This window comes from Eublepharis macularius, chromosome 5, assembly GCF_028583425.1.
Source record: "Eublepharis macularius isolate TG4126 chromosome 5, MPM_Emac_v1.0, whole genome shotgun sequence".
Lineage (NCBI taxonomy): Eukaryota > Metazoa > Chordata > Lepidosauria > Squamata > Eublepharidae > Eublepharis > Eublepharis macularius.
This window is the reverse complement of record NC_072794.1, coordinates 4,908,199-4,933,339: the sequence shown is the minus strand read 5'-3', so window position 1 is coordinate 4,933,339 and position 25,141 is coordinate 4,908,199. Positions and strand designations below refer to the sequence as shown.

General features: G+C 44.5%; 1 protein-coding gene across 7 annotated transcripts in view; it reads right to left on the bottom strand.

Moving 5' to 3' along the window:
- Positions 1-20,005, bottom strand: part of EPS15L1 (epidermal growth factor receptor pathway substrate 15 like 1) — a 61,406-nt gene extending 41,401 nt beyond the window's left edge. For 5 of the 7 annotated variants that reach the window (XR_008597032.1, XM_054979603.1, XM_054979607.1 and 2 more), the window contains exons 1-14: positions 19,954-20,005; positions 14,707-14,748; positions 14,441-14,530; positions 13,638-13,685; positions 7,314-7,409; positions 7,078-7,134; positions 5,603-5,728; positions 3,955-4,014; positions 3,430-3,666; positions 2,990-3,147; positions 2,645-2,801; positions 2,096-2,158; positions 1,524-1,609; positions 644-716 (exon numbers count right to left, since the gene is read on the bottom strand). Coding sequence is in view for 6 of the 7 variants with exons in the window: in XM_054979603.1 (XP_054835578.1) it covers positions 644-716; positions 1,524-1,609; positions 2,096-2,158; positions 2,645-2,801; positions 2,990-3,147; positions 3,430-3,666; positions 3,955-4,014; positions 5,603-5,728; positions 7,078-7,134; positions 7,314-7,409; positions 13,638-13,685; positions 14,441-14,530; positions 14,707-14,748; positions 19,954-19,986 (1,326 nt within the window). In the remaining variant the exon portion in view is untranslated. Of the gene's footprint in view, positions 1-643; positions 717-1,523; positions 1,610-2,095; positions 2,159-2,644; positions 2,802-2,989; positions 3,148-3,429; positions 3,693-3,954; positions 4,015-5,602; positions 5,729-7,077; positions 7,135-7,313; positions 7,410-13,637; positions 13,686-14,440; positions 14,531-14,706; positions 14,749-19,953 lie in introns of those variants that run through there. The other 2 variants (XM_054979605.1, XM_054979608.1) reach the window with 2 other exon arrangements.
- Between the last annotated feature and the right edge of the window lie 5,136 nt (positions 20,006-25,141).

Sequence of the window (25,141 nt, the reverse complement as noted above, 5' to 3'; positions counted from 1 at the left end):
CAGAGCCTCCCCATGTCCAGAGGTAGTAAAGCTTCTGAAACCCAGTGCTAGGAGGCAATATTAGGGGGAGGGCCTTGGCCCTGTTCACTGGCCCTCTAGACCAACTGGTTGTCTGCTTTGTGAAGCAGGGGGCTGAACTACGTATACAGACCACCAAGTCTTCATATGATCCAAATGAGTGACACTGTAAAAGGGTTCGCCACGACCAGATTCAGCATGCCACTGCTGCCATGTGATAGGAAATTTAGTTCCTCTGCACTGGCCTGGACAGTTTTCCCATTTGAGTAGCCCAGATCTTTCCCTTAAAAAAACAAGGATTACAGCCAGCTACCATTCAAAGAGAATGAAAGTGCACTGACACAGACTCTTTCAGTCATAGGAGCAAAATGCACAACAGGCAGCTGATATGCACAGAATGGCACATCAGGAAGCCCTACCACTTCAAATATTAGATGTGAACTTATAGGCAACCCACTGCAGCCCTCAATCTGCAAAACAACCCTGTAAGGTAAGGTTGGTAAGGTCAAGTGAGACTGATGGCCCAAAGTCTCCCAGTGAGCTTCTATGGCAGAGTGGGATTTGAACCTGGATCCCCTACTACAACACTTCAACCACTACACCACATCAGTGAGGGTTGCATTACCTGGACTTCATTTGTCTTCTGCCGGATTGTTTCCTCTCTCTCTCGGATATCCTGCTCTAGAGAATATTTCTCTCTGTAAGGAGAAAATGTTAAGACTCCATCAGATGAAATACTGTTTCCAATACAGTGGCCTGAGAACTGTATTGTCCTAATTACTGTGTGTTTTAAATCTGAATGCCTTTAAATATGTAATTTGTGTATTATGGGAGGGGCCACGGCTTAGCGGCAGAGCGTCTGCTTGGCATGCAGACGGTCCCAGGTTCAACCCCCGACATCTCCAGTTAAAAGGACCAGGAAGGAAATGATGCGAAAGACCTCTGAGACCCTGCACAGCTGCTGCAAGTCTGATTAGGCAATGCTGGCCTTGATGGGCTCATGGCCTGGTTCAATAGGGGGCAGCTTCATCTGTTTATGTATTTCAATTTTGTGATAGTAATTTTGTTAAGATGTCCCTGCAACTTGGTTGCTGCCTTGTTCAACACCTTGTGTGCAAGGAGATAAAGCAGGATAGTTTTTAATGGACGGAATGGTTTGGGTCAGGATCCTTGGCGTTTCTACCAATGTAGCAAAATGAATTCCCCAAATGCCAGAGGAGTCAGCTGGACCTAAGAAGTCAGAGTTTAAACTCTTATTCAGTGATGCTTCTTTAGGATGCATTACTTCCTTACTACTGTAACATCTTACGTTTTTTAAAATAAATGACAGTGCTGCACACAGCTCTTTGCAGAGTAACAATGCAAAAACGACTTACCTGCCTCACAGGTTTGTTGCAAGGGAGAACCAAAGGTTACGAGGAGCTTTAAAACTGCTCTATAAATATACAACACAAACTCATACTTGTTAACACGGTTAGCTGAGGCCACCCTTACACACCACGCACCTCTGCAGCTGTGCAATCTCCTGGCTAATGTCATCCAGCTCTTTCACGCCAGTAAATTCCCCGGATCCGACGGAGCTTGAGCTGTCCTGTAAGAAACCAGCAAACCCTTCTGAGGTACAATTATCAGCCGGAAGCCTCCCAGCCTCACCAAATTCAAGTTGGCATTTTCAGGTCCCCCCAAAACTAAACAGAATTCCAAATATTCTAACTGGTGTCAAACAAAATTAGAACCCGTGACCCACCACATGCGCTAAATGAACTGCAGTCTCTCTGCTAACACTCCGGTGAAGCTGGCATAGGGTGCCTGCAGAAAAGGGAGCTTCCTTGCCTTAAGAACAGCAAGACAGAACCATAAGGGGACGGATGAAAAGAGCAAGGCACAAGCTTTGCGTTCTTGTGCTAAAATATGCCAACGGCTGGCCACTGGAAAGAGAAAAATGGCCTGATCAGGATCCGGTGCAACTGACGTTAAGTGGCCTCTGATGGTGATATTGACAAAGAAACATGATGCAGAAAGCCGGGAGGTGGTGTGCAATGGCGGCTGCCAACCTCAGGGTGCTCTGGGTACTCACACGACGCATTTCTGCGAAGGTTGAGATCTCGGGTCCTACAGAGGCCAAGTAGCCTGAAAGAGTCTAGAGGAAAAAGGGACAGGTGCAGCAGCTCAGGCACTTCAGAGAAAAGGCCCAGGTAAGGAGAGAAACAGGCAGGGCATGGGAGCGTCAACCTGCCTAGCAGTAAACAGAGGCGTCTGCCTTGCTGGGCAACCTTGCTAGGCTCAGTGTCTCAACCACTGGGCTTGGCCTGGCTGTGGCCCCAAGCTGCTGCCTACCAGTCCTTAAGACAAAAGAGACCAGGGCAATGGAAAGGAAGAAAATGTCAGAGACCAGGAGGAAGAGGACACACACATCCTTTGAAGGCCAGCCTCTTGTTTCTGGCATTCACCAAGCTAGCAAGAGGACAAACCACTCAGGATCAAATACACCGAAAGGAGCATTTTAAAAGTATCTACTGCCAGCATAACAAGAATCTGGATAAGGGTATTTGAAGGCTATAAAGCAGTATTGTAAAGAAGATGGGAGCAGCTATTTCCAGTAGCAAAAAAGACCAAAGTAGCTCACCTGTACAGGAGTTGTCCTTTCGGAAGGAGGAATCATCTCTGGGAGCAACACTTGTGGAGGGTCGATGCCTTTACTGACCTTCTGCTGAATAAGGAACATGGCGAGCGCAAACTGGTCTTTATTGAGCTTCCCCATCTGCCTTGTGTCAGCCAAGGCCCTATTAGAAAACTGCTGTTATCATATTGTACCTTTGAGTCCAAATTTACTCCACAAGCAGAAAAACATCTGATCAGATACTCTCAGAGGGGCAGACACCATCTCTGGAACAGCAACAGCTTATTTAACACTCAACATTGCCCAACAGCATCACACCTGACTGGGAAATAAAATAAAACAGGTGTTTACCATATGTGCGCTAAGAGGCTCTGGGAAAGACCAGAGTGCATGAAGATGTCCTTCACTTCCTGGCCACTCACGAACCCATCCAGGTCCAAGTCTGTTTTCAAGAAAATCTCGTCATAGCGAACCTTGTCAGTCACTGGCACCACCCAGTTTGCAGGGGCCTGAAACAACCACCAAACTTTAGCAAAACCCACACCTCACTGACCAAGGGTGGCAGGTAACACCCTCAGCTGAGGATTAGCCTGCCTGTTGCCTGTCGTCTAGACTTCCGCCGATCAAGTTAACTGAACTGCACATAGGAAAGGGTAGAACCAGAACCCATGGGCTGCTTACTTTGCAATCCCTGTTCAAAGAAGCTCCCAGGCCATAGGCTAGGTCAGACTTCTGCCCCAAACTGGGAAGACTCTGTTTTGCACAATCCCTTATGCCGGGTCCACACATACCTGAGCTTGCTTGAGGCTGTGCTTGGGTGATAGGCTCCCCGTGCTGTTCAGGCTGCTTACACTGCCATGGGAGGGGGTGGAGCGCAGGCTGTCTTTGGGGGGAGGACTAGCAGGAAGAACAGGGACTGCCCCAGGGAAGGCAGGCATCTTCTTTCGCTTGCACGGTGGGATGAGAGATGGGGGTAACACAGAGGGGACAGGCTCCTTCTCAAGAGCGCGGTACACCAGGTGCATTGCCTGCAAGGCCCAGAGGGAAAAGACATCTGCAGAGGGCAACAAGTTGGGGGACATGCAGCAAAACAGCTCCAAGGACGAGCAGGTCAGGGCAGCAATGCAGGATAATGAAAGGAAGAGTAGAAGAAGATGGTCATCTGGGGAAAGTGGAAACCACTAAGAAGGCTGGCGGGGGGGGGGGGGCTTATTCCCTATGGGCCTTCCTGAATGGTCGGGATCTCAGGAGGCCCCGAAACCTAGCAGGCCCTGCTCAGCCCCTTTGGTCAAACAGTGAGAATCCTGAAAACCTACCACAGCAAATTCATCTTTGTCAAGCTGACCATCTTTGTCAATATCACTGAGATCCCAGACCTGCGAGGATTAAGATACAAATAGAGGAGATAGGAATTCAGGAGACAGTTAAGATATTTAATACATATAAAGAACAATCACAGGAAAGAGATTTTTTTTTAAATCAAGTGACGTCACCAGGTCTGAGAGCCACATCTGATTTTTAGCCCAGCTACATTTGCTCTGACCGTATCACCAGTGCAGGGGCCTGCAACAGACGGTTCTGGAGCCAATGGTGGCTCAGCATGGAACCATATACGGCTTTCGAGAAAAAAAATGGAATCTTTTAAGTTAATGTCTGTGGGAGTGGCAAGCTGGATGCCAGAAAACCAAAGTGCTTTGCCCTTCACAAACACTTTGGTTCCTGAATTATAAAAGGTTGCCGCTGACCCTGCACTACAGAAACAAACCAGAAGCAAAATCTAAAAATCCAGTTTGCCAGGGTTTTTATTTGCCAAACCAAGAGAGAATCATGGAAAAACCAGCAGAAAAAAACAAAAGCACCATGACCAACTTACTACGGAGAATAACAATGTATAAATAATGAAACAGTATATCCAGCGCCTTGAATAAACAATCAAAACAACAGGCTTGTAGTGCAATTATTTCACACAAATGGCTTGTGGCTGCGCAAAAACTCAGAGGCAATATCTACATGGACATCACACAGGTCACATAATATTTGGAACCATCTTGTAAACGTATAATACAAAGAGCTTCCTTCAAGTAAACACAAACATAAAGTGACCAGTGCATTCAATACAAAGCCAAAGCTTTTGCTGCTGCGATAGACGATAGGAGAAATCTGGGAAATGTTCTCTTTTGGAATTGATTAGTGGTTCTTCTGATAACTGCCGGAAGGCCGACTACGGAGACGGGAAGGCGATACAGGTACCCCCGTTGCAGTCACGCCTCCACCGTGGAACAGTTCCTCTTTTGAATGATTTGGACATTTCCTCGTCAAGGCGGTTATGTTGCAACTTGAGGCACTGGCACTTTATACTGAATGCCTTACTTGAAGGAAGCTCTTTGTATTATACGTTTACAAGATGGTTCCAAATATTATGGGACCTGTGTGATGTCCATGTAGATATTGCCTCTGAGTTTTTGCACAGCCACAAGCCATTTGTGTGAAATAATTGTACTACAAGCCTGTTGTTTTGATTGTTTATTTAAGGCGCTGGATATACTGCTTCATTATTTATACATTGTTATTCTCCGTAGTATGTTGGTCATGGTGCTTTCGGTTTTTTCTGCAGGGTTTTAATTTGTGCAGACCATGTATTCAATTTAAGCCGTTCCCCTGCAGAAATTTTTAGCTAGCCAGGTCTATTACATTTTAACCCCACCTGTCCTTCAGGAGATCAGGGCAGCAAACCTGGTACGCACCTCCTCCATTCGGTTTCCTGAACAACCTTAAGATGTAGGTTAAGCCGAGACTGAATGACTAAACTAAGGTGTCCCAGTAAGCTTCATGGCAGGGGAGGAGTTCAAAGACAGACCTGCCCAGCCCCAATCCAACACTCTTAAATATTACATCATACAGGCTGTAGAGACAAGCCGGGCTCAAACTACACAGGAAAAAAGAGAATAAACAATTCTGGTTTACCTTTCCAAGGATATCAAGAGGTAGCTTAGAGTTCATCAACACTGGCTTCACTTTGTCTCCAGAAAGTAAACCATTTACTGGCAAAAGGCTTTCAAAAATGCCATCAAATTTTGCCTTCTCTTCCACCTGTTTGGTAAAAAAAACCCAGTTTGAATCAGTTCAAAACTGAGCTGAGGAAGCAAATGTCCAGAGGGGCCTGTGCTGGCATTAAGGCAACCTTTACAGAATGCTCATGAGAAAATTATTTGCCTTCGATTCAAGCTTACAGCTGGAGAATTACACAATTTATATATCTCTCTGTAAAAGATTTCTTTATTGCATCTCTCAACTAGCAGCTAAAAATAAAGCCAGACACCATTTAAATAGCTGATGGTCGGCTGATGACCATCAACAAACAAATGAAATCCCAGCTGGATAAAAAGGATCCAACAACTAAACCAGAGACACGGCGAGGGATGAGGGGACATCATCAGGCCCGCATACTACAGGGTCAAAAGAATTGTAAAAAAAAAACCAAGGTGAAGACAACTGTTTTAACTTAAGGTCTGAAACTTAAGAGGTTAAGTGCCAGATCGATACCTGCAGGGAGGGAACTGCATCATCAAGATGCCGCCTTAGAAAAGGCCCTGACTGTGGGATACCATGCCTTGCCTCAGAGATATCTTAATCAACGATCAAGTTCATATGGGAGCATGAAATCCTTTAAGGACTTCGTTTAGGGCTTTAAAGGCAAACACCATCACTTTGAACTGTGCAAGGAAGACAGCAAGGCAGCCGGAGCAGCAGTTTGCAAACTGGGGGGAGAGGAGACAAGCAAGACTCGAAAGCCCAAGCCAAGTTTGCCAATCCATGAACTGGCTGCCCACAGGACTCCAAAAGCACACACAAGCATACCAAACATGCTGTAAAGGTATGCTGGACAGTTAGTTCATCAAGAAAAAGCACATCATACCTCAGTCTGTTTCCTGGAAACTATATACTGCTCCAATTTTTTTTAAAGGAATCGACAAATGCCACAGAGACTTGGGCCTAGATTATAAAACTATTTGGCAGGCCTGTATTTCCAAGTGTAAATGGCAGCTCCTCGAATTTAATCCTACAGATGTCCGAAGGTTATCAGACTGTACCATAACAACACAACTATTTTCTGACACACAGCTGTGGCAGGAAAATGGTTCCTCCTGAAGTCTTCGGGTGCAGAACATCCATACGGTGTTCATGATGCAGCCACTTCTTATAACAATTCAGGCACTTCTAATAATTAACTACAATGATATAGAATTTAAAATTTAGTAGCTACAATGAATCTGTGGGTTTTTTTTTCAATTATTAGAACGATATTTAATTGCAGTGCAGCTAAACTTGAAATCTGGAGAAGGACCCTTTTGCCGTGGGCAGCAGAACTGTCCCAGCAGTCCAAGCAAGCAAGCCATACCAGAGGAACACACAGAGAGGCAACTCTCTTGAGAACTTACTCTGACAGCCCAGTGAGTGTCTGACGAAGAGATCAGCAAGGGGCTTGGACTGTCATGCTGGAAATACAAACAAACAGAACATTCGAGTCCACCAGTGCTTCCCCTTCCATACACAAAGCTTTAAGAGCTACACAAGTAGCTGCAGCCGCTTGTCTCAGGTGGCGACCATAACAAACTTTGGCTGCATCTCTCACAAAGACAGTCCCCCCCGCCCCCCCCCCCAAAAAGACACTTACAAATTTTGGAGGTGGCAAAGTCAGGTGTAGGTTGGTCAGGCTGACATCATGGCCACTCTGTGCACAGGCCACGAGCCGTAGCGCAATGAAGAAACCCTGAACAAGACAGACAGTCAGCAAGTGAGACCCAGGCTTTCTGTCAATAAAGCCAGGTGACAGCCAATGATTAAAGAGGTCTGAAAGGAAATTTAAATTACTAGTCAGATGCTTAAAGTCTAGCTCAAAGGCCACATTCTCACAATTCTGACCTGTCCCACATGCAGAGCCAGCTAGACAGGCACAGATTAGGGGTCCCCATGAGTGGATAAGAAAGTGATGCCCAGAGGAAGGGTTTAGATTTATTAGTCATTGGGAAACTTTCTGGGACAAGCCAAACATGACCAAAAGAGATGAGTTTCATATAAACTGAAAGGGAACCAGACTGCAGGCTCTTAATACCCCAAAAGGTGGGAAAGCAGCTTCTAAATTAACTCCTGGGTGAAAGCCAACAGGTTATGGTAGCCTCAGGTTCAAGATGGCATCCCTAAAAGAAGATGTGACCCAAGAATGAGAGCAGGGCAAAGGAGGCCTGTGCGAGGAAACCGAAAAGCTGAAGGGGATGGGGATCCTCAGAGAGGGGCACGAGGCACAGGCATCTACAGGCTAATCCTAGAAGCCTCTGAGCCAAGGTGGAGGAGCTGGAGCATTTGACGCTAAATGACAACATAGGACGAGTGGGCATTTCAGAAACCTGGCAGAGTGGGAAAACTGATGGATGTGCCTATCTCTGGATATAAACTCTGTAAGACAGTACAGGGACAGGGGAGGGGAGTGCTCAGTATTAAAGAGGGCAGAGAGTCAAATAAACTGCAAAATGAACCTCCTTCACAGAATCGCTGTGGGTGGAAATACTGAGCCTTAAGCGTTACTTAAAAGTGGGGGGTTACTATTAGTCACCTGAACAGAACCATGAGGATGATCTTGAGATGGAGAAGGTAATAAACAAGGTAACTAAAAGCAGAACATGTTGGACTGTATTAGTGGTGATTTCAACTACTCCCATGTTGACTGGGCAAATGTGTGCTCAACTTATGGTTTCTGGATATCATAAATTACTGTGCACTGGAACAGCTGGTCATTGTGCCACCTAAAGAGGTGATGATCCTAAGCTTGATTTTGAGCAGGTCCCAAGACTGGATATGTTGCTTCAGCAATTGGGAACAATGACCATAATGCTATTAAGTTCAGCATTTGTATCAACAGAAGGTATCCCCCATCCAAAATATTAGTATTTGATTTTAAGACACTTCTAATTTCAAGACACATCATGGAGAAAAGCTCCATCAATGGATATTAGCTATGGTGAGTGATGGGAACCTCCAAAATATCAGCAGCAGAGAACGGACAGTTCCAATGATGATGGGGTTGGAGGCATCCTTGGACGGCAGCCCACTTGGCAGCAGCAAGAGTGGAGCGGGACACTTGCAAAAGGTCTTCTATAGGCAATGTCACTGACACTGCAGCTAACTCTGGTTAGTGCAGTGCAGAAGAAGGCAATGCTACACCACTTCTAATCATCTCATACCTCAAAATCTCTACGATCAGACAACCCAAAATGAAATAAGATACAGTGCTGGTAAACAAGATCCCCAGGTCAGAAGGCACTTGGTTAGCTACTGAGGAAGAGCAGAGGACATGCACGAACAGTGCTGTTCTTGATGATACAACCAGGTTAAAGCCAAAAGGGCATTGACTTGCTGATGTGAAAGTCCAAAACTGTATGACACACATAAAAGGAACAAGGAATGTGAACTTGAAATTGTAGAATGAAAAATGGAATGTTTAAACATTACAGTCATGGGTACGTAAAGGTAAAGGTGCAAGCACCTGTGCAAGCACCGAGTCATTACTCACCCATAGGGGGACGTCTAATCACGACGTTTTCCTGGCAGACTTTTGTTATGGGGTGGTTTGCCATTGCCTTCCTCAGTCATCTACAGTTTACCCCCAGGAAACTGGGTGCTCCTTTTACCAACCTCGAAAGGATGGAAGGCTGAGTCAACCCTGAGCTGGCTACCTGGACTTGGCTTCTGCCAAGATCGAACTCAGGTCGTGAGCAGAGCTTGGACTGCAGTACTGCCGCTTACCACTCTGCGCCATGGAGCTCCTTATAATCATGGGTGTGAGTTAAAGTGGACTGCATTAGGATATTTTCCAGCAAAATAAATTACCAAGTACTTCAGAAATGAAAGAAGAAATGTTGTTGCTCTAATAATGTGGCAAGATATAACACATGCAGTCAAGGGCTATAATGCAAAGTCTGATCAAATAATATCAGACTTCATGGAAAGCCTATCAACATAACCAGTATTAAAGTTTATGCCCCAGCTATACATGCTGAAGAGGGAGAAACTGAAAGCTTTTGTGCCAAATGTCCACAAAGAAATCAATGATACTTCTGAAGAAGATGTGCTGATGATCATAGATGACTAGAACACAAAAGTAGGAAACAAAGCAGAATCAAATATTGTTAGAAAATTTGGATCAGGATTATGAATTGAAGCAGGAGAGCAATGCAGAGAAATCAGTTATTTGTTCATTGCAAACACATGCTTCAGGGAACCAAACAATTGTATAAGTGACGTCACTGGATGGCCAATACAGAAATCAAATAGATTACATCACTGGAAGCAGAAGATGGAGAAGTTCTTTCTCTCTGCTAAAACAGGACAAGGAGTTGATTGTAGTACAGACAACAAATTGTTTTCAACATTTAGAAGAGAGTTGAAGACGCCTAGAAAATCCACAACAACCAGAGTTGAAGAAGAACACTAAAACAATCATAGTGCCAAAATGTAATCTAAATAATATTTCTGAAGACTTAAAAGACCATGCAAAGTACAGATTTGCATTACTAAGTTCAACTGAACATGAACCAGAAGAACTGAAGGCTGAAACTAGAGACATCATCAAAGGAAGAATGTGCAAAGATTATTCCTATAGCCAAAAGAAAGAAAAAGCTTGGATGGATGACTGATAAAATTCTTAAAATCTATCTTTAGCAAGATAGATGAGAAGCAAAAGGTGACATAAAAAGAATCAGAATTCTAAATGCAGCTTTTCAGCTACTTGCACAAGGAGAACTATTATAATTATCAGTGCAAACCAAGAGAACAGAAAAGGATGAAAAAGAGATTTCTTCCACAGAATCCAAAAAATCAAACAGAAATTCAATCAACATGCAAAAACACTACCTGATCAGAACAAAATAAAGAACAGGTAGAAAAGATGGAAACAATACACCAAAGAACTATTCAGAAGAGATGGAAGGATAATAGATTCCTTCGAAGAAGAAGCTTTTCATGAAAGTGAAAGTTTTGGAAAGTGGAGTGAAAACTGCACTTAAAGCAATTGGGAGAAACAAATCACCAGTAGTAGATGAGATATTAACGGAGCAATTTCAAGCTACAGAAACTGAGTCCATCAAAATCTTAACAACAATCTTGTCAACAAATATAGGGGGGCCAATGGCTCAAAGACTAGAAATGCTCAATCTACATTCCAATTTTTTAAAAAAAGATGTCAAGGATTGTTACAACTCTCAGGCCACTGTATTAATTTCCCATGCAAGCAAAGTGACTCTCCCTATATATGTAACAAGAAATGCCTGATGTTCCTGCTGGATTCAGAAAAGGAAGCAGCATTAGAGATCATACTGCAAATTTACACTGGTTAATGAAGCACACCAGAGAATTTCAGAAGAAAATCAGCCTGTGCTTTACAGATTACAACATAGCTTTTGACTGGTTAATGTCAAAAGCTATGGAAAGGCCAAAGCAGGATTACAGCTGAACATTAAGAAGACAAAATTAAGGACTACTAAGGAATAACACAATTTGAAGGGTGACAATGAAGAAATTCACATTATTAAAGATTTTCTATTTCTTGGCTCTATCATCAACCAAAAGGGAAACTGCAATCAAGAAATCGGGAGATTGAGACCTTTTGGAAGGTCAGCCATGAAGGAACTAGAAAAGATCCTAAATGTAAAGATGTGTTGCTAGAGATCAAGATAATCCATACTATGGTATTCCCCATTACTAAGTATGGATGTGAAACATGGAAAATGAAGAAAGCTGAAAGGAAGAAAACTGATTCATTCACATTGCTATAGAGCAGGGTTCACTGGGAGAGGTGTGTGTGTGGAGGGGAGGATAGCTGTGAATTTCCTGCATTGTCCAGGGTGTTGAACTAGATAACCCTTGCGGTCTCTTTCAGCTTTATATTTCTATGTTATGACAGAATACGGGAAAACAGAACGGTTTCCATTTGGCAAAGGTGTCAGAGAAGAATGCATATTGTCCCTCCATCTGTGGCAGTGGAGGAAGGTTTTGCTGATATACCATGGGCTTCCAAAAAGTGGGTTCTGGATCAAATCAAACCTGGATTCTCCCTGGAAGTTAAAGTGATGAAATTGAGGCTATCCTACTTTGGTCACAGTATGAGAAGACAAGACTCACGGGGAAAGATAATAATGCTAGGAAAGGTGGAAGGCAATAGGAAAAAAGGAAGACCCAAAATCAGATAGGCAGACTCAATTAAGGCTGATTCACGGCCTCCAGTTTGCAAGTTCTGAGCAAGGCTGTTAATGATAGGAAGTTTTAGAAGTCATTAACTGACAGGGTTTCTGTAAGTCAGAAGAAACTTGATGGCCCATAATGCATGCTCAAGGTTTCTTAAGAAACTAAAATTTAAAACTGTTGATCTTCAAACAATATATATATATATTGGCCAGTAGAAAGCAGGAAACGTTACACTGATTTTTAAGAAAGGGTCCAGAGGAGATTCAGGAAACTACAGGCCAGTTAGTCTAACATCTGTTCCAGGTAAATTAGCAGAAACTGTTATTAAAGAAAGTATTATTAAGTGCATGGAGTTCTTTGAGCAGGTTAACAAGCATGTGGATAAGGGTTAGCCAATATTATATACCTCGACTTCCAAAAGGCTTTTTAACAAGGTCCTCACCAAGGACTCCTGAGTAAGCATTACAGTTATGGAATAAAAAGGACAGGGTCTTTCATGGATTAAAAATAGTTTAAATGACAAGAAACGAGAGAGAAGGAATATGTACAGTTCTGGTTATCATTGTTTAAAAACTGCAGTAGAAAATGTGCAGATGGCAATCAAAATTATTAAGGGATTAGAGCATCTTTTTATGTAGAAAGGCTAAAGAGACTGGGACTTCTCAGTTTAGAGAAAAATTAAATAGTAAGAATATTCAATTTATATACCACCCCTCGGGACAACTTAATGTCAGAGTGGTTTACAAAATGTGTTCTTATTATCCTCACAACAATCACCCTGTGAGGTGGGTGAGGATGAGAGATCTCTGAGAGAGCTGTGATTGACCTAAGGTCATCCAGCTGGCTTCAAGCGGAGGTTTGGGGAATCAAACCTGGCTCTCCAGATTATAGAGTCCTGTTGATCTTAACCACTACATCAAAGCAGGAGACAGATATTTATAAAATTACACATGGGTTGAAGATAATGGACGGAGCACTTTTTCTTCATCTTCACCAGTTTGTTGTAGTGGTTAAGAGCGAGGGACTCTAATCTGGAGAACTGGGTTTGATTCTTCACTCCTCCACTTGAAGCTAGCTGGGTGACTTTGGGTTAGTCACAGCTTCTAGGAGCTCTCTCAGCCCCACCCACCTCACAGGGTGTTTTGTTGTGGAGATAATAGTAATACTTTGTAAACCGCTCTGAGTGGGTGTTAAGTCATCCTGAAGGGCGGTATAGAAATCGAATGTTATTATTATTATCTTCCATAATACTAGAATTCAGTGGCACCTTATGAAGTTGACTGGAAGTAGATTCAGGACAGATAAAATTAAACTGTTGAATTCACTGTCAGTAGATGTTGTAATGGCTATTAGCATAGATAGCTTTAAAGGAGTCAGATTCAGGAAGGAAATGTCTACTAAAGGGCACATGCCACAATGACTAAAGAGAACCTTCACATTCAGAGGCAGTAAACTGGTCTGGTCCAGCAGGGGACCTCTTCTGTGCTTATGTGGAACGTCCACTCCAGGAAGACTGGAGGACAACTCAGTAACTTAGCTGTCTCTAAACACTGGCCAGACTGGGGCCCAGAGGCTCTCTGTCTCAGCAAGCAGCTGCCAATGTCTTTGCCCTGGAGATCAGAGCCTCAATTTTAATCATGTCCCTGGAGAGGAAGCCTTATCAGATACTGTGTCTGGCATTCCAGGGAGACTTCATAAGAAGAGGTTGGTTTGTAACGGCTGAATGCAGTTTTATCCTTTTCTAAACCATGTGTTTGCATACCTGTTTGTCTAGGAATCCTTTACCCTCAGGATCTGCCAAATCCCATATCTAAGGAAACACAAACAAGTCAACATGGGTTGTATTTTTTTTTAAATTTCAAAATGGAAATACAAAATGTTCTGCATGTTAAAATGCCTGTTTGTCCTCCAGACAGGGGCCTTGCCAAGAAAAGTATCATCATGTGAACCTGTCGGTTGCGTGTGCAGATTGACTCTCAGTTTTGCACCCAGGTACATGCTTAGGATAGCCTGATAGCTGACATAGCAAATTTGCTATAACCAACCCTCCCTCATTTCCCTGTTTTTGAGGAGACCCGGGAGGAGCTGCCAATATCACTTCTGAGGATCTATCTTGCCCAGGGCTTAGAGTCCTGTTTGGCAATGCCCTCTAGGACTCCATAACAAGGCTTTTCTTAGCCTTACTACCAGAGGCTGGCAAACTGAACCTCATATATGTGTTGTGCTGCTGAGCACAAGGAGTACAAGGCACAGCAGGGACTTTTAGGAAGTCATCCGGGTACAGCTTAAGCAATATAACTTCAATCATTACATTGGCAATTATAGGGTTTAGAAAAATCAAAGATGTCGCATTTATTTAAAATATTTCACCATTCCCCCCCAATGGGTCAAAGCATCCAACAGCACCAACCCTGTAAGGTTCAAGGGAATGAATTTTCTCCAACCAAACCCAACATTCTAAGCACTCAGAAAAGCCGCAGCATGCCGTTTCCCCCCCTTAAACAAAACATACAAACTGGGTGACATGGAACACTCAGCTCCTTCCAAAGCACACGTCTAACGTACTTTTCCAAGAACGGCATCCGCAAGACCTGATTTTTTAAGAAACAAAGCTGCATCACTGGCCCCAATTCTCCCAACGCACGCTGGATCCACCTACAAGACAAACATCAACACTGAAGGTTAGTGCGGGGAGGGGGGGGGGAAGAGATAGGGAGCAAACAGCTTCTGCCAATTACACAGAATCACACAGGAGGTATTTGCTACCAGCAAATGAGAAAGGAAACCAGGATTTAAAGTTTGTTGGGGGGGAAGAAGCTTCAAAAACTTGCCTTCTTGTAATAGGTCTCGTATGAAGGGCTCCCAGTGGAAAGCTAAGCAAGAGGTAAAAAAAGAAAGGAAGAAAGGGTGAGATGACATCCTTCTTTGGGCCCAGCCAGGCCTGGCCAGAACCCCCAATCATCAACTGACTAGACGGGGCTGGAATACCACGCTAGACAGCCTCTCACCCCTTTTTTCACAGAGGGAAAAAGGAGCGGACAAGAACCTCGTGGGAGGGTTGGCTTGACAGCAAACAGGCAGGGCAAAGTTGCAAAAGGAGGAGCTGAACGAGGCCAACTGGGCCCCTGCAGGACCGTCAGCAGCAAACAGCTGTTCCCCTTCTGTGCATTTTGCAGCTTCCATCCAGCAAGATGCCTTCCACATTCCCTCCAAACAGCACACATAGGACTCACTGGTGTCCAAGACACACCAAGGTCAGCAAAAATGCATGCTATAAACATACACCCCAGAGCTCACATGGGAATAATCTAGTCAGTCATCCAATTTTAGCAAGAAAGAACGGTTTATATATTGGATAACTGGTAGTCAAATAACTGGTTTGGGGAAGGGGGTGTCCTACTGTGTCTGTTTAGGCCACTTTGATGACATTCAAATATGAAACATCAACAGCACAAGGCGAAAAATATAGCAAGAAACATCTACACCATTTAGAACAGGATCAAACACTGAGGTTATTTCAGTTTCCTGAAAGTGAAAGTGTTACCTTGTGCAATAAATCGGGGTTTGGATGAACAATTAACTACTGTGTGAGCTTTTTTCTAGGAGCTGAATTGGCCCAAAACCTAGGTGACCCCTAGCATTCACACAGCACTTTCCCTAACTGCGCATGGCACCTGCACATAAATTCTTGCAAATTCAAGTAAATTACTCTTGCCATCCTATAGCTCTGGGGCTCAGAGGCAGCTGCTTTCCCAAGATATGTCACCCCTGTCTTGGTAGCCCCAGACCCACCGCTTAGTCTCTCAACCATAATGGCACATCTGCTCAGGGGTTCAGCAGACAGGATAAGGCTCTGCTGTGGTGTGAACTACAGAAATGATGTCTCTTTAGGCCAAGTTTGGCCTGGGCCTTGTGGATGGGGACCTTGGCCTGCAGAAGTCTCCTGGGCATCATAACCTCCTCCCCATAATCTATTTCTGCTTAGCTGACCATTTTTAAAGATTCATTTATTGATATTAATGTAATTAACAAAACCAGTGTGACTTGACTGCCAAAAAAGGCAATCAAAAATTGGACAAGTAAGAAACCACACACACAAAAAAGAAAACTGAGCTGACTACAACACTCACAAGAGATAATAGAGTATGTCAGAAAGATTTAAAAAGTGAGCAGACTTCATGCCCTCCAGGTCTATCAGATTCAGTGCATGTTTCCCCGCAGAGTCTTTCTAGAGGCCTTCCAGCTCTCTTTAGGCGGGGGGGGGGGGGCGGGGAGTCAACAAAGAGCAATCTTGTCAATGGCTTCAAGGAGTTTCATGTTCCAAGCTCCCACAGCATCTTCAACAGAGGAAGTGTATGAATTTCTAAAATCCCCCCCCCCCGATATTTTGGAATCCAGAAGGTTCCATAAGCCTCCTTGGGTCCCCACTTTTGCAACCTGTCATGGCCACATTCACCCTTGCCTTCAGCAGCTAACGGTCAGACTATGGTTTGTGCTGAATCTCCAATACCAAAAGAAGACCTCTGCCCCAGGCTCTTGGCAGAAGTCTGAGGTATGGCCTCTTTCATGCATTGGTCCCATTGGGGAGAATGGCAGGGTAGAAAATGGAATAAAATAAAGTAGGATAAAGGCACCTTCACACAAAGTCAAAGACAAGCCAACTATGTTAACAAGTTTTACAAGTCCTGCCTAATGTGCCCAGAGGTTCCTCCCATGAACAAGTGCAGTAGCACTGACTGACGGAAACCCCAGTTCTTCCCACAGTGGTGAACAGATTTCACAACTGCATCTCTTTCACTTGTGCAATCACCCTGAGAATGTGTATATCCCTGCCAGTAATCCAGAAACAAGAAAAACACCAAAACTTAAAAAAAGAGAGGGCTACGTTGCCTCAAGCAGTTAGTGCACCTTATCCAAACTACAAGGCCTCCCCTCTCCCCACCCCCCCATTTATCACATCGAATGTTTTTTTAAAGAAAGCATGCCATGGTCACAGCACAGAAAAAAGGAAACCATCCCTGTAACCATTTTCTTTTGCTTAACATTCTCTTTGGACCTTTAATTCAGCTCCTCTTTACATTACCTTAAACTGTTACCTCAGGAGGACTCTGGTGACAACCAACATTCCTTTTGTTTCCACACACACAGAGCTTCAGGTGTTCTCTACTTTGCCACAGGCGTATACCTCGAGAACACCTTCCCCTTGGGGTTTGAATGCCACTGCTAACATCACCTGTGGTTGTGTGACCTATATATTGCTGCCTCCCTGACTCCCTCAAAAGGTTTTCACTGCCGCCAAAAGCTTTTACCTTAGATCTCCTCAGTTTAACTGATATTATAGGAAGGCTTGTTATAGATGGTAGTTCAACAGAACGTCAGCATGTGAGGGTGGGAATGAGATAAAAAAAGGGATCTTTCTTGCTTAAACAAAAGTGAAATGTATTTATAAGTACAAAAGCTTGACAGGAACACAGTACTGATAAGCGTAATGGTTTCAGGATAGCTCTTAAGCTTGGTGGTTTCAAAAATAGTTATATATTCACAGACCCTGTCACAAAAACTAATTTCCCACACAAATCTTTACTTACAGAACAATCACTCCACACAGACAGAGATTCACTCAGGCCTTTCCACACAGTTTGCCTCACTTAAACAGAATAAATACTTCCTCTGAGATATACACAAGACAGATGGCCTGACTTGGCCAGAATCTCCTGGTTAAATAGGACTTGGGTCCAAAGATGTTACTGGACCCAATGCTTGCTCTTCTACTACAGGTCAACACTGGCTGGTTAACTCTCTCTCAGAAACACACAGACTCTTTCAGGCTCCACATTGATGGCCTGCCTTGGCCATCTTTCCCTCAGATCCACTCAGACTAAGAACTGCAGTTCTCTCTCCCAGGGTGAAGCGACTGTAGCATCACTCACCCATCCAGCCCTCACTCCTTTCCTTAGAGGCCTGCATTTAAACCCACAGTAACAAATATATTAAAAACCCCACATTAACCAGCAAAAATAAAATACTCAAACTTGATTACGTGCAAAAACATTACAATCCCCAAATATTCAACTTTTTTTCCTAATTAAGTAGTAAGCTTCCATTAAAAGGACATAAGGCTACTAGCTGAACAAAAGGTAACAACTATCCTCTGCAAAAGGACAAGAGAGGGAATGCTAAAATGTTCAAAGGAATTGGAGATTTCCTTCTAGGAGTTTACAAGCAACAGTGAAATGCACAAAAAGTTCACAGAAGTTATTCCCTTTAACTAACACGCGCACACATAACTTATAAATGAATTGCTGTGCTAGACATTGGGTGATGTGCAGCTCCAAAATCAACACAACATTCTTTCTTTGTGAGGCAGCTATCAGGAATAAACAGGTGCCTAAAGTTTTACCTCCCCTCCCTCTTGCTCTGTGTCACCCATCTGAGAAGTTCAGGCTCAAGACAGGAACAGTGTTTGTAGCACTTAAGGCAGCCTGGCTGAAGCTCTGCCCAAAGGATCCAAAGACTTCTTTCTTAGGGGTGTCAAGTGAAGCCTGTAAGCAGAGGAGGCTAGATAGATAGCCTTGCAAAGGGCTCTTTGCCCAACCATTTATGGCAAAGAGGGCAGAGACTGTTGCTTCACGGCTCTGCATGTGGGAAGTCCCAGGTCCAAACTGGGCAGACCCAGACAAAGAATCTCAGAGAGCACACAGCTGGCAATGGCTTCTCCCTGCTGGAGATACTGTTAGTCAGAAGAGACAATGATGGATTAGATGGATCAGTTCAAGGGAACAATATAAGTGTGAAGGACCAATGCTGTGACTGGATATACGGCTATTCGGTAGGCGAGAACTGCCTTCTGTCAACTTGACAAGGAAACCTTTCCCAGCTTCAGGCCCTCAATGACCAGCATGAAGGCCCAGCCAGGAGGTCAGAGAGCACATGACGCAGCCACTCTGCTGCAAGAGGATCCCAGACTGCGGGCCAGCCCCCACACCCATCTGTGCTGCCTGGATTTTCTTGACAGAGTGGAAGATACATGGATTATAGATCCAGAGGAGTTAGCCATGTTAGTCTGTAGTAGCAAAGAGTCTAGTAGCACCTTTAAGACTAACCAACTTTATTGTCTCATAAGCTTTCAAGACTCCACTCCTCCACTTGAAGCCAGCTAGGTGACACTGGGTCAGTCACTGCTTCTAGGAGTTCTCTCAGCCCCACCCACCTCACAGGGTGATTGTTGTGGGGATAATAACAACATACTTTGTAAACCACAGCTCTCTTGTCAGATGCATCATCAGATGCATCTGATGAAGAGAGCTGTGGTTCTTGAAAGGTTATGCTACAATAAAGTTGCATCTGATGAAGAGAGTTGTGGTTCTCTAAAGCTTACGTGACAATAAAGTTAGTCTTAAAGGTACTACTAGACTCTTTGCTATTTTACATGGATTATGTGAACAGTAAAAACGTTTGTGGGCAAAAACAGCCTGCCACCCGGGCTGGCACCGAGCTCCACCCTTGACGCTGCATCTCCCAGCGCTGGGAAGGTGGAGGGGGCCGCCAGATGCCCGATCGCTCTCCCGGCTGATGCGGAATCCAGGAAGCTCGGGCGCCACCGTCGAGCGCCCCAAAGCCGCTGGAGCTGTTCCCACCGCCTCAGGGGCAGCCGCGCTCGGGGCCAGGCCCAGTCCAAGCCCTCCAGCCCCTGCCCGTCGGAGGGAACCTGGAACTTGCAAGAGGTGCGCCGCCCCCCCGCAAACAGGCCTCTCAGCCACTCCTGCCTCCTCCAGGCTCGGCTCGGCCTGCTGCCCCACGCGCCTGCCCCGAGGCCAGGAGGCTCCATGGGCGTTGCCCCGACGGCTCGCGGGGCTGGGCGGGTGGCAGCCTCCCCTCAGCGCCCCTCCGTGGGGCCGGGGCCGTCCGGAGACTCTCCCCGGAGTCCCGCAAGGTCACTCGGGGGCGTGGCGGGAGGGCCGGCCCAGGCCGCCCGGCCCGCTCCCTCTCTGGCCACCTCCAGGGAAGGCCCCGCTCTCCCCTCCCGACCCTCGCCGGGTCGGCTCAGGCCGGCTGGCCGGCCCGCCGCTCCTCCGTACCTGCGGCCCGCCGGGAGGGATGAGCGCCGCCATCTTCCTCCTCCGCCCAAGGGAGGGCGGGCGGGCATGAAGGCGTGGCCAAGGAAGGAGGTCCCCGGTCCCTCCCCTTTTGCCTAGGACGACGCGCTTCCGGGCCCCGCCCTGCTTCTGCCGCTAAAGTAGCCCCCTGGCGGGCGGGGTTCTGTCTGGGAGGGAAGGCAGCGGCGCTCCGCCCCTGAGCGGAAGGAGCCGCGCAAGTCGGGCGCGGTGAGGCCGATTGGAGTCCTGGGGAGGGGCGGGGGGGGGAGAGACTGCTCTGCCGCTGAGGTGTGGGCCCCCGCAAGGCGCCATTTTATCCCCCATGTTATTGGATATCTACACGAAGCCCCTGGGAGAGGACGAGGCCCAACTCTGTTCTTTTTCATCCAGTTCTAAAGAGGCTGTGGCTGTTCTGAACTGGTGCTTGGACTCACTCATTAATGGACTGGAGGAGGAGGAGGAACAAGGTGAAGCTTAATACTGTCAAAATAGATGCGACTGACGAAGCCAGCGTGGTTCTGGAAAGCTTATGCTACAAAAAAATTGCATCTGACAAGAGAGCTGTGGTTCTCAAAAGCTTATGCTACAATAAAATTGGTTAGTCTTAAAGGAGTTACTGGACTCTTTACTATTTTGTAACTACAGACTAACATGGCTAACTCCTCTGGATCTGGGTTAGTAGAAAGGCTGGCCAGCAACGTAAGATCTGTCTTCGATGGGTTACACTCCCCTTGAAAAGTCAGCTTTGCAGCTTCGGAGCACTGCTTGACATAGCAGTCTCCTTAAAAGGCCAGGTGGCTGGCTGGTGTGGCAAAAGCTCAAAATGCTTTTGCCACTTATCAGCTGGTGCCAGCTGCACCCATTCTTGATTCAGTCAAAACTAGCCAGAGTGATGCATGCCTTAGCATCATCTAGACTGGACTATTTTAGTGCACTCAACTTGGAACGACCCTTGAAGAATGTCTGGAAAACGTTGCAGCTAGATTGCTGGTTGGAGCCAACTACTAGGATCATGGGACCCTAATATTACAGCAAGTACACTGGTTGCCAATCTGCTCCTGAGGCCATTTCAAGGCATTGGTTCTCACCTTTAAAGCCCTACGTGGCTTGGGACCAAGTTATCTGAAGGGCCATCTTCCATATGTTCTTGCTCAGGACTTAAGCTCAAAGGGAAAGGCTGTCTGTCCCATCAGCCAAAGAAGCTTAGTTCGTAGATATAAAAGAGGGGGACTTTTCAGTGGCAGCCCACAATTGTGGAACAACCTGGCCCCTCATTCTCGATCTTTAGAAGGTAGCTGATGACTTTATTTAGAACTGCATTCAATTTTACTATTTATTGATACTTTTATATAGTGATTTTAAATTGAGGTTTTAATGTATTATGTCTGCTGCAAGATGCCTTGAGAGCTTTAAGGTGGTTAACAACTTTTTCAAATAAATAAAAGCAGTTCTACAGTGGCAGTTATCACTGCAAAAGAGCTTGCAGAAGTCCTTGATGCTGATGCCACTTTCAAGGAGTCCCAACATAAACACTGTAAGAAGAGGAAGTTTGAATATGAGAGTCCGACTCATGATAAAGGACAGCAGTAGACCAGAAGAAATCTTCCAATGGGAGTTCTGCACTCTTGCTGACATACCATAGATGGTATCTCCTGAGTCTTCCACATCTGTGCATAACACATTCTGGCCGCCGTGATCATATAAAACACCATAACTCTGTCCGTTTTATCAAAATCTTCTAGGTTCATACATAATAACAGCAATTCCGGGGTTTTATTTATATTCCTTTGTAAAATATCTGACATAACTTTAACTATATCCCCCCGGAACTGCTTAGCCTTATCACAAGTCCACCACATATGACAGAATGAACCTTCATGCTGTTTACATTTCCAACACTTATCAGACATCTGGCTATTACCATTGGCCAACTTCTTCGGTGTTTAATACCATCTATACAACATTTTATATACATTTTCACGCACAGTGGTACATGCTGAAATCTTAACTACATTTTTCCAAACCTTTTCCCAAGCTTCCATTGAAATTTCCTTAATACAATTTATTGCCCATTTGACCATCTGCACTTTAACAACTTCCTCCTCTGTAAACCATTTCAATAATATCATATATATTTTAGAAATTATTTTCATCCCCCCCCCGAAGCAAACATTCCTCAATCTCAGAGTTTTGTAGTCTAAAACCATTTTTCCTTTTGTCTTTCTCATATAGGTCTTTTATCTGCATGTATTGAAACCATCCATATTGGAATGGCAATTCTTCATTACCTTTAAGCATATAGTTATTCTGCTGTATCTCAAGAGGGAGTTCTGCACTCTTGCTGACGTTCATTTTTAAGCTGAAGAGCAATTTAAGCAGCTTCGGTGTTACACAAACTTTGGGAATTCTTGTACAGCCTTGAAAAGCTTCCACTTAGCACCCACCCATCTACACAGCATCCTCAGTGATGGCGACATCTCCAACATCAATGGTGCAGCGCCACGTCCCGCACATTCTACCTCGTGGAAAAGGCTTGCCAATGATACTGAAATGAGCAATGCCTTTCCAAATGTGTGGGTAGTATTAAAGGAACATGGTTAGAACACATATTTGACCTGTACTGCACCAGCTGCACTGGCTCTCGGTTGAATTCCGGGTCAAGTTCAAGGTATTGGTGTTAACCTTTAAGGCCCTTAACAGACTGGGACCTGCGTATCTTTTGGACCATCTCTCCCTGCGTGTTCCCCAGAGGGCGTTACGCTCTGGAGATCAACATCTGCTGGTGGTCCCTGGCCCCAAGGATGTTTGCTTGGCCTCAACCAGGGCCAGAGCCATTTTGGCTCTGGCTCTGGCCTGGTGGAACGCTCTCCCAGTTGACACTTGGGCCCTGTGGGACTTATTACAGTTCTGCTGGGCCTGTAAAATGGGGGTGTTCCGCCAGGCCTATGAGAGTGGTTGAGGAGCTGGCGAACTATCCTGCTGGTCCCTTGCCTGTTTTGCTTTGTTCTGCTCCACTTTTTAATGAGATGTTGATATTATTTTTATAATGTTAACTGTTACTGTATTTTAAACTGTTTTATGATGTTGTGAAGGGCGGGATATAAATCCAAACGGTACCTGTAGGGGGAGATCTCCTATGAGGAACTAAATAACCAAAGGGGGTTTGAGGCCAAGGAAATCTCAAGAAAATTCGCCCTTTTTTATTTATTAGTTTACAATATTTATTTGTCCAGTTTATTTTGCTGCCTGTATTCTATATCAAGTATCTATCAACTTTCATCAAATATCTATGGGGTTTAAAAAACCCCGTCCCTTTTCAGACAAAAAAAACCCTAAAAAAATAACGAAATAAAGAACCAGATGAAGAGATTATGTAAGTTCATATTATTTAAAAACTTGATTATTTAAAATTTAAGCATCTAACAGTCCATATAATTATAATTATTTTATTAAATTCATAGAGATAAATTCGGCCTGAAGAAGAGTTATGTGACACTTGAAACAAGTGGTTTTCAAGCCGGCTAAACTCGTAGCCTACAACCTAAAATTGATGCCACAGTCAAAAAATTGATACTCTGGACTTTGACACCTAGTGCAAGCTGCCCGTTCTTTGGCACCCTAAAGGGGCTATTCTTCCGTGTTTGTATTTATTTATTTATCTGGAAATGGTTGCAACGTTGTGCTTGGCGGGCTTTCTCTCTCAATTAGGACGCTTCCTTGACAGCTCCCCAGTCAAGCACGGAGCCAAACGCCGGGAGACACCGCCCGTTTAAAATTGCTTCCAATTTAAAATTGCTTCCAATTGTGATTAAGTGGAAGAAACGCGCCATAGATAAATCCAATGGACTTTGCTCAGCACTACATTTTTCTGGTATCATCACATTGGACTGTTTGGAAAACTTGTATTATCGGTTTATATTATCGAGGTCCTTGTACTTGAATGTATTTAAGGTATTTTTTTGTCTGAAAAGGGACGGGTTTTTTTAAACCCCATAGATATTTGTTGAAAGTTGATAGATACTTGATATAGAATACAGGCAGCAAAATAAACTGGACGAATAAAAATTGTAAACTAATAAATAAAAAAGGGCTAATTTTCTTGAGATTTCCTTGGCCTCAAAGCCCCTTTGGTTATTTAGTTCGGGATATAAATCCAACAAAATTAAATAATAAATAAAAATTCTCCTAAGACTTACAGGGACAGTTGACAGTGGTGAGTGTAGCTTTTCAAAGCGGAAGTTCATCAAAACGTACTTATGATCTGCCACAGAAGATGAAGGACTCACATCTCATCCTATCCATCAAGAATGACATTGTGCAAAACTTAGATCTCTCTACCACTGTACTAGAATTTGCACAAACAAACGTTTCAAAAGCCCCATTCTGGATAGTGGACAAGACAGCACAACAGAACTATCAGTTTGTTGTATTTACATAATCCTTTTTAAGAGAAAGTTTTTAAAGTGATTTACAATACAGGAATACAAGGTTTTATTTTCAATATTTGTTTCCTTTTTTTGGCAAGTGTTCTTTATGTTAGAATAGAGATGGGCACGAACCGAAATACGAACCAAAGTTCGGCACAAACCGAGCCAGTTCGTGATTCACGAACCAGCGGTTTGTCAGATCCCATTTCTGATGAACCGCCACAAACTTTAGGCTGGTTCGTTTGGTTTGGGTTTTGGTTCATCACTGCAGACAGCCTGGCACCGATCAATCAGTTTCCTAGGCAACAGGGCTGGACTTCCTGCAGACCTTCTGCTGACCCAGAAGTGGCCTTCTGCTGGCCTGGAAGTAACCTTCTGCTGACCCAGAAGTGACGATTTGCTGACCTGGATGTGACATTTTCACGAACCAAACAAACCGGTTCGCGAACCGAGGCCGGTTTGTGAAAGTTCGTGGTTCGTGAAATGCGATGAACCATGAACCGCAGTTCATTTTTTTCCAGTTCGTGCCCATCTGTTTTTGAATATTCATTGCATAAGTTAAAATGTAGATGAAAATAGTGTTAAATTATCAGATTTTCCAACTGTTCTGCCAGATTATGAAGATGTATAAATTAACAGTCACCTCCTGAGCTGACTCCTTGCAGCTCAGCCTGGTGCCCTCTGCAGCTTGGCCCCTGGGGTGGCTTCCCAGCTTGCTCACCCCTAAGGCACCCTGGTCCTCT